Source organism: Galeopterus variegatus, unplaced genomic scaffold (assembly GCF_000696425.1).
Source record: "Galeopterus variegatus unplaced genomic scaffold, G_variegatus-3.0.2 Scaffold5578, whole genome shotgun sequence".
Taxonomy (NCBI): Eukaryota; Metazoa; Chordata; class Mammalia; order Dermoptera; family Cynocephalidae; genus Galeopterus; species Galeopterus variegatus.
In genome coordinates, this window is record NW_007731689.1 from 133948 (window position 1) to 143954 (window position 10007).

A 10007-nucleotide genomic window follows, 5' to 3' on the forward strand; every position below is an offset into this window, starting at 1 on the left:
GAAAGGAGGCCCTTTCTGACTGCAGCCTCACTCTGAGTTGACTTAGAGTTGCCACTTCTATACCCCCAAATAAAGCAGTCGTTAAGTAGTGGCTGTGACATAGAAGTCTAGGCTTAGTAGGAGATAATGCTGCTGCTAAGAAAGTTTGTGAAACTGCTGGTAAAGAAGGGATTAAGGATCCATGCCACCCAAATCCATTGTTTAACATGGCCTGAAAGTAGCCATTGTTAAATTAAGGGAGGGGGATGGGATGGGCAGAGCAGAGAGGCCAAGCTACAAAATACCAGAGTTTCCAGGGTTAAAACTATATCTAGATAAGATACTGGGGGTGTGGTTATTTGTACATGGAGAAGTCAAGAAGCAAATGCACCAGAAGTCTACTAAGTTTTTGAGGAATTTGTATTGCTAAAGGAAATTTAAGCCTGGCCTATAGCAAAAGCATGTGACCCTTAATCCTCAAAATAACCTCTCCAAACCTAAACAAGTGGGAAATGCATAGTGGCCACGGAGGATAATGGACAAAGAAGAAGCTCTCAGAGCCACAGGACCCAAAATATGTGGACAAAAGACTAAGCTTCCACCCCCATCTCTTTTTGCTTATAGCTTGCAACTCAGCTTTAATTAACCACGCAGGTGAGAACGACTGGGTTCTGAATGACTACAGGAACACAGTTGCCAGCCAACTTGGACTAGTCACTTCAGAGTTTTCATAGGAGAGAGACATTAATTCTATTTTCATTTAAACCATACTGGATTATGACTGGGTCTCTTTTTTTTTTACAGCAGCCAAGCTAGATTAACAAAATGTCCCAAACTGAGATATTTATCCTTCCCCATCAAACCTGCTCCTCTGGTGGACTGGAGTAAATGGTAATTCCATCCTTTCAATTGCTTAGGCCAAAGTCCTTGGAGACATCCCGTGTTCTAGCCGCTACAGGGCGCACATGTCAACTAGACCTTGCATTTGTGATTTAGCATGGGGCTTATCAGAATTCCAGGCTGCACATGCATGGAGTGGGCCTGGGTGTTTGTCCTAAAAATGTTGATATCCTTCAACCAAAGACCACCAGGAACATACCTGTAGCTGAACAAGTTGGGGTTACCATTATAGCTACAAAGAGCTCTCAGCATGGGAAACTCCAGGGCTTCTCAGTAGGAGAGTGGTAGAAAAAACCTATTACAGAATTTTGGGAGGTTCTAAGGAAGCTCTAGATTGGGGTGCTGTTAGAAAGTGGGTGCAATTCTATTATTGTATATCTCAATAAATATTGTCTATAGGGAATGGAGACAAGTATGAAAATAGAGGTGTAATTGATAAAGAAGCAGCTGTCGCTCATTTTAGCCAAGAGAATGCTTGTGGACTGCACAGAGATCTTGTTTTCATGGTCTCAGAGTGACTTTGTCTAATGTTGATGTTTTATGAGGTTGTTAATGTCCAACAGAAAAATCCGGCTTAGATGTGAGAGTCCAGGATATCCGGGATTGCCTTTTTTCTTTCTCAAATAGGTGACGGTGCCTTGTTTGAGCCATAGACAGTCCCCTTCTTTCTGTGACTCCAGGTGAGGGAGAGTTGTCCTCAAATTCATTCTGGCTCAGCCCTTGCTCCTCAGAGTGTGCATCTATGGCCTGCACCCCTGCCTGGCCATTGTGACACTTGCCTCCAACCCTGCATGGGTGACTCAGATCTGTCCTCAGAAACCAGAGAATGGCACTGATCTAGTCCATTTACCCTCATCATTCCCATTTTTATTAATTTTTTCTTTTTTTAGTAAGGGATTGCTCTCTTTCTGAACTACAGACATTTCCTTTGCACAAAATGTTTGGAGTTGAAGGGGAAGATTTCAGTGTCAGCTCAAGCTGTCATCTTGACCGGGGAATAATCAAGGGTTTTATTGTGCCTCCTCTGGGCTTTAGTTTCCTGACTTGTGACACTACCCAGTCATCTCTCATTATCAACGTGGCCTTTGATTGTGATTGTTATTAATTTTCTAAGCATTCTCAAGGATATGCTAGGTCATGCGTTTCTGGGCATCAGCTGTTCTGTCCCTTAAATGCCAACGTTTAAAAATGAGAGATTCCAGCATAACTTGTTGGCTTTCCACATAGCCTTTTTCCATATTTCAGCAAACCGGACCAAGTACTTGATTCAGAAGTCATAAGCCTGAAGCTAATTTAGTTGTCTTATCTGGGGGCAGGGCAAGATATGGGGAGCCTCAAATACTTAGAAAGTCTTCTCTCATTAACCCTCATGCCCATAATGCCTGAGCCATTTTTTTTTTTTTTTTTGCATAACAATCCTCCACCCACTTCTTGCTGTGCCCCAACACCCATGTGCACATTTTTACACTGCTTTTTATCTCCTAGTGTTGGGAAAGGATCGTAAGTGGGGAAGGATCTTCAACTTCTCTCTCCCCCTAGTCCATTAGCTCCCAAGAGAAGAGGTTAAGTTAATAACATTTAGCCCCCTTGATGCCTCCTGACAGCACCAAGTACAGAATGCTGAAGATAGATATTGCTCACGTTTAATAGAATCTCATTTAATAGATTCACAACAGATAACAATGGTGGTTGAAGGAGGTTTTCCAAGAATGTGAAAGGACACTGAAACCATTTCATAGGATGGATATATGGTGAAGCTGGGATCTGGAGGCATGTCCTGAACCATGTCGAGCTGGTATCAGCCTCGGCAGCATCTCTATCTCAGTAGCCCCATTGAAAAGGAGAATTCTAGGATGGAGGAATTATGTGGCAAGCCTTATATTCTTATGGTATATATAACAGTCTTATTAGGTCACTAAGAAATAGGCAAATCAAAGGGCCGCACTCATGGAACTTGAAATAACAGACAGAGAATTACTGCAGAGGGGGGAGAATCCTGAAACTGAGAGAAGATTCTGAGAAGCTGGAGGAGGATTATGGGTGCAGGACCAAAGAAGTCTCCTCATTCACTCACTGTCAGTCCCACATCTCTTACAGACACGAAGAAAAATCACATGACTGCAAGGCTAGTCATTTATTGGCCATGTAAAGAAGGTCTTATTCATGCCACCCCCGGGTGTGGCAAAGAGAGTCAGAAATTCAGAGAAAACCTTTGATTCTTGGTCAATTGATGAGTCTTCCTAGGCAATTAGGGAAGATCCTGAAGATGCAGTGATCCTGTGGTGGAAATCAGTCACAGAACTTGTCACAGAAGACATGGGGACCAGAAAGGGAGGATGCTGGAGTCCAGGTGAGGAAGCATTTGCTCAGCACTAAATAAACAGAGGAGGAAGAGAACACAGAAACTGATTAAGCATTCCTTGGATCGAATTGAGGACAAAGAGAAGTTCTATTACAGAGAAAACTGGCCAAGAAACACATATCCTGCATTCTAACCTATGCATATGCTATAAGAATTGGGGAGGAAGGGTGTTGAGGATATGACGTTTTGCTTTTCTATTGCTGATGGCATCTCAACCTTTCCCTGACTCAGTCTATGACAAAGAGAAAGGAAGGAATGAAGGATCCTAGGCTTGTTTCTGCCATCTGCAGCATCAGAAGTTTTGGATAATTTTTGATAAACTGAGGAATAATGGCAAAAGCCACAGCTACCTTTTATTAAATGCTTGCTTTATGCAAGCCATAGTTGCTAAGATGTTCACACGCAATATCTGAATGAAGCCCTGTAATAAATCTGAGGTAGGAAACAGATGAGGAGACTCAGTCTATTTTCCAGGTTGTTTGATGGGAAGGCCAGACAGCTCCATTCCAGATTAGAAGACAAGGATGTGCAAAGATCAAAGGCAGACATTTTAATCATACATTGGAGGATGAAATGGTCTCATGGGCTTGGAAGACAGACTACAAATGCAGAAACATATTTGAGTTCCATTATCATGCCCTACTATTCTTTTTCTTTTCAGAATTAAGGTCTTAATGATTTTTAGCACATTATAAATTACTGAGACCTTTTCACCAGCATTACATTCACATAACAACTCTGTAAAATAGACATCGTTTCCTACTTAATTGCTTATGTCATATGCTTAGAAGTGCGTGGTAGGACTAGGTTCTGAATCCAGGTCCTCCAACTTCAAATTTCAAGCTGTTCCCACATGCTTGCTTACCAAATTATTTTTATTCTAATCCTTGGGCACAAACCCCCAGTTCTTTTGGAAGTAACTGGTCCCTGGGCCACCCCCCTCCACCGGGGTCAGAGATCACCCACCTGGGATCTTAGGGAGCCCCCCCATCTCGGGCTTGGAGGCAGCGATCTGTGGAGGCAGAACAGAGCACATTCAGACACCAACCCCAGTTTATTTCCCGGGGAGAAACCAGATGACTGTCCAGGTTAGGACAAAGGGGACTTATTCAGGGTATTCCTTCCTTCAGAGTTCTCCCTTCAGTAACATGGGAATTTAGGAAGAGAAAGCCAGAGAGCCAAACTTACTGACTTTGGTCAGGTCTAATACATTTTCTTTATCAATTCCATGTTCTTCACAAATTTGCACAAACTTTTCCTTGAGTTCTGGGCTCACATCTGGTTCTCGGCCTGTGGGAAGAGTGACAGTAACTCCTGTGTCTTGTGTATTTGTTGTGAAGGCAAATGAAGGGGTTCCAGACAGATGGGAAAATGGATGGCACCAACTTGGTGCTCAGGCAGGAGTCTTGCAGGTGGGACAAACCTGTCTTGAATCTGACACGAGTAGCATATCGTTCTGGCAAAGTGAGAGACTTTATAATCTTCCCATCACCAAGCCTAAGAGATTACCGAAGGTAAGCATTTGTCTTCAGAGGGGATAGGCAGTCCAGGATAAGACTGGGAAGACCACTTTGTATCTAGGGTTCCTTCCTTCCTCTCTCTCTGCCCCAAGATGAGCATCAGCATGAAAATACTCTACCATAGAGCTCCATCAGTTGGAATGTTTCATCATTGTTAAAATTCTCGAGATAAAAAATAATATGGTCATTATAGTCTGCCTCAAGTATGCGAAATGTATTGGGTCCATCATCTGTGGAGGAAACAGAACACAGCTCAGAATTGTGGTCCATGGGAAGTAATTGAAACCATTTACCTATTCTGTCCCACAAAACAAGTTCAAGTGCACATCCTGGAAAAGATAGAGTGAGGATGTCTAATGCCTTCCATTTGCATCTCCCTGGGCTTTATGAGGCAATTCTAAGAAAAGAGACACTGGTAGATTGACCACTAGTGGTAGAAAAATTTAGCCAGAGCAGCAACCTGCCCACCTCCCTCAGCATCTCTGTCAGTGCTGTGTCTCTTCTCCATAAGCCCCACTTGCATCACATGCCCGATGCTACATCTTGAGCAGTGTGCTATGTCAGAAAGATGCCAGGGAATGAGAAGCTGTCCTGCCAATTTACTTTTTTCCCCTACCAATTCACTTTTGTTGCAGGAGGTACATATGACCAAAGTTTCTTCTTTATCTGATGGTATTACATGCTAGGCATTGGCTTTTGCACACGAAGTTCTCCCAGATTCTGGATATTGGCTATTAGATGGCCCCCATTATATTATCTAAATAAGCATGAATCAGGAATTGACCAAGATCCTGAAGATATTGGGGTTTAGCAAATTCCTTGCAAAGACTTTTTTTTGTTTACTTACATTCAACACTATATACACCATTTTCTTCTGTTGGGTCACTAACCAAATAATTTTCAGTACATTCTCCATTTACACTGCAAAACAGAATGAATTAATGTCCAAGAGATATTCAGGAGACTGGCTCCCTCAACCTCTGCTCTACTTGTAAGTTGAGTTTCTGATTCCACTTAATGTTTGAACATTTTGTGTACAATCACCAAAGAGCTTTTATTTACCTTATTTTACTTGATTTGATACTTTAAGAACAGGTTAAACAACTACTTCCATCACTATTACTACTACCACTACTTCCCACTGTTACTATTCTACAACTGCTTGTCTAGATCATTAGCTGAGTATTCACCATGTGTCAGCCCTCACGTAAGTGCTTTACAAATGTTATCTGACTTGATCCTCACACATGCACAAAAAGTGCCATGAGGGAGAATTATTGTCATTCCCTTTTACCCATGGGAAAATGGAGGTGGAAAGAGATGAATTTTCTTGGTCACACACTAGTAAGAGATAGATTCAAATTCAGGCTGTTGATTCCAAATTCTATGCTCTTGATTTAGGCTATGTTGTCACATTATGTACGATTCTGATAGAATTCTATCCTCTACTTCCCCCACTCTCATTAAACTTATTCCTGTCACCAACTCTTGTCTTAAAATCTTGGAAAGTCTCAGGTCCATCAAGTATTGGATCAGTGCCACATGAGGGACTCTGACTTGAGATACAGGCTTAGCAGGTGTACCCATGCATGTGTGTGTGCTTGTGTTTGTGTGGCTGTATGTGTGTGTGTGTGTCTGTAGAGGTCCAAGACCATATCCAGGCTTCCATTTTTCCTTTACCAATGAAAAAAGGCTACACTTACATTGTATGATATTTAAAGAACAGAGAAGAGTTCTTTAAGTAATCGATGTATTCCACAAACAGCCTCATGCTTCCATTTTCTTCTATCTTTTCCCTGCGGTCAGAGGCCAAGCCAATGGAATACCACTCCCCTGAAATCTGCAATAAATAAGTAAAATGATTGGGTAAGAAAAAAAGAGAGGGGATACCACATGGCTACTCCTCTGCTTGAACTATGGCCTGTGGGTCATGACTAATAATTGTGATATGAAAAAGGAATTAGAACTCAGATCAATTGGCACCAGACCTTGGGCTCTTTCTACAGTCTCTGCAGTGAGAATGAAGGTCTCCAAGCATTGCCATCTTTTCATAGGGTACTATTGTTTTTAGTCCAAGGTCTGAAGCCACCCCTTTTGTCTAACATGTTAAGGAACTCCTGCCCTCCAGTAGGACCCACCTGGCTTCAGAATACTCCAATCCACCCTCCAAAGTCAGAAGTCACTACGCTCCACAACTCTACCTTTGATAGATCGAAGTTGCTTCGCACAACATCGTTGTTTTCTTCCTTGTCAGCACAGACGAGGGTCAGCCCCAGACACAGCAACAGCAGCTTCATCTTGGCAGGGGGTAGTAGTGTCTTCTCCACAGTTGCCAGGAATGAGTCTTTCTCTGACAGCAGCTCCACTCCCCAGCTCCTCTGTCTTTATATTCATTCTGGGTCCACTTTTTTATCCATGTGGCAACACCTTCCCCCTTCCCCCCGTGAAATGGCCTTTCATTCACTGGTGTAAGGCCAAGGATTGTTCCTGCCCTTTTAAAACTTGGCAATCCCATCTTCTTTAGATCAATTTAGTGACCTTAAATTTCTCAAAACATTCTCAAGCAAAATAGTAGATGCTCTAAAGGGCTGCCATTTGGAACCAGATTTAACTGTGGATCTGGCTTGGAATAAGCAAGCCAATTATGTGTGGCAGGAATGGGGCATAACTGGGAAATGGGATGTGTGTGAATTGCTGTTCCACAGCTCACATGGTAAGTGGAATTGGGTGAGTTACTCAATTTTTCCAAGCCTAGGGAAGAAAGAAACTCTACCAAAGATGTAGAACCTATCATAAAGTGTTAAAATAGGTTGAATAAAACAATGTCTTTAAAGTATGGTGTCTGGTATTCAGTGAATTTTAATTTCTTTTCCTTATTCTCTGAACCCAACCCAATTCCATTTCCTTATTCTCTGAGGCCTTCCCTCTCCCTACAATAAATGAAAAGTATTTAATCACTATGGGCCGATAAAAGAAAAGAAGTACAAGATATCACCTCTTCCTTCAAAGAACCATCAATGAAATTGGAGAAATGCTTCACAGACTCAGTAAAAAATTCTACAAGGATATGAAATGACCCAACCGAGTGGTACCAACTACAGACTATAGTAAAGAGGGTGATGCCAGGGCAGTGGTATCATGTAGAAAGTGCTTAAGAGCACAGGCTTGGAGTCATGCAGACCTGGGTTTCATTCCTATCTCTACCATTTTAAAGCCGTGAGGACAGATTTTAACCTTTCAGAGTCTTAGTTCCCTCTTACTGGGGATCACTATACCTGCATAATAGTTTGCTGCAGAGTTTCAGTGGGCTGAAGTGCATAAAGCCCACTGCGTGATGTCTGGCATATGTTGAGCTGGTAGGGTCAGAGTGCTTGCCAGAGAAGGTGGGACTTGGGGCAGGTCTTGAAAGTTGGAGAGGGCATGCAGATGTGGAAAGCAGGTGAGAGGAATATCATGAGTTAGGATCCCGTGCCACCAGCTGGGTTGTTAAATCCATGGCTCATTTATGCTTTGTGCTAGTGGTCTCCTTCTGTGCCCCCCAAACCAGAAAGAGGCTGGTGTCATGGGAGGATGTGGGCACAAGGCAATGAACCTTGGAACTGTGGCGTTCTATCTGTGACCTGCTTAAAAAAGTCATTCCAGCTCCTTGTATGATCATTCCTAGTCCATGCTCAACCGATATCAAGTCACTGGTATTTTGAGGCCTATGGAACTTCAGCCATCATAGGTGGCTGTGGGTTTTCCTGGTCTTGAGATGGGAGAACAGAGTTTGACAGATGGTGGCGAAGACTGTGAACTTCCTCTATTCAATTCTCTTCAAGAATAGATGGCAGCCAGTGAGCTGCCAGCTTTGCAAAATGAACCCCACTCTTCCTAGGTTACGATGCTGGGGGGAGAGTCAGGTACCACTGCTGCATATATAGCTTCTTTACCCCATCCCATTGCCACTCTTATATCATAGCACCATATTGGAACTTTTTGTTTCTGTTTTTATTCCCCATGGGAAGGTACATTTCCTTCTGAAGGAAGAGACATCTTTCTTGTTCAACTTTGTACCCACCATAGCACCTGATACACAGTATCACCTTTGGAATGTTTGTACACTAAATCCTAGAAGTACTAGGGATCCTTGTTATTAAAAGTAACCTTCTACAAAATCCTTTTGTAAATAGGAATATTACTTTTGGATAGTGACACCCTAATTTATATTATCAGGCCATAGGAGTTGAGGGAGAGCACAGAACCGAAATCTCTGATCAGAAGCCTATGTTTTCGATGATCTTATCTATTAAGATGGAGTTGACTATCCCCAACTCTGGCTGCTCATTTCTGTTTCAAATCTACCACATTTTCTGTGGTTGGCTTAACCATTTCCAGGATAGCCTATAAACACTGAGATAGTAAAAGTCAAGGCTGCAAAAATACTCAAGAGGTATGATGCAATCCAGCTAGGGGCTTGGTGAAAGTAAACCAAAATGAAACCAAAGCGAACTAATACAATATTAAGCCCATCAGGAGTGATGCTTTGCTTTACAGTAGGAGTTCCTTAAATAATACTTCAGAATACATTTAAATATTTGTGGTAGGAACTGTAGATTAATGATCTGAAAATACTCTCACAAGTTACAGGTGATCAACAAATATCACAGTCAAATGAACTATCAACTTTTGTATTGGGGAGGATTGGAAGAGGTAGAAAGATGGGGAAGGATGAAAAAAAAAAAAAGAATAAACATTGATGTATCTCCCAGGCAAATATATAAAACAAAGATTCAAGATTCAATTAAAAAAGTACTTGGCCACCCATCTATGTGGAATACATCTACTGTATAATGTGAAATACACAGGGTACAGCATTTGACTGTAGTGTAATTTTTTTCTGTAGTGCAGCAATTTGCCTTAGAAGATGATGCTACTAAAGGATTTTTTAAAAAATAATGATTTGACTTAATCCAACTACCATCATCAAATGCCTACTCTATGCTAGGCCTATACCAGGCACTTTGAGGGCTAAGGACATAAATAAGATGGAGGCTGTGGTCTCAAGGAACTCCTGGCCAGCGTGGAGATGATTTGAAAACAATCTAACTATAAGGTAGAAAGTGAAGAAAAATTGTATAGGGAAAGAGAGGAGCCAGTAGTAATGAAGAGGAAGAAAAAGAAAATGTGATTTGGTCTAATTAAACACTGACTGCCTAATTCCACATATAGAGCCAGAAGAATTTTTTTCCCTCCAAATTAGTGGA

At 41.9% G+C, this 10007-nt stretch overlaps 1 protein-coding gene across 1 annotated transcript; it reads right to left on the reverse strand.

The window, feature by feature from the left end:
* Positions 1-3004: 3004 nt before the first annotated feature.
* LOC103605083 (major allergen Equ c 1-like) lies at positions 3005-7058 on the reverse strand. Its single transcript, XM_008589665.1, has 7 exons — positions 6963-7058; positions 6465-6601; positions 5609-5682; positions 4881-4991; positions 4430-4531; positions 4208-4253; positions 3005-3251 (listed from the first exon to the last, which is right to left on the reverse strand). The coding sequence occupies exons 1-6, from the start codon at positions 7056-7058 to the stop codon at positions 4216-4218; spliced, it is 558 nt and encodes a 185-aa protein (XP_008587887.1). The 3' UTR covers positions 3005-3251; positions 4208-4215.
* Positions 7059-10007: the final 2949 nt, after the last annotated feature.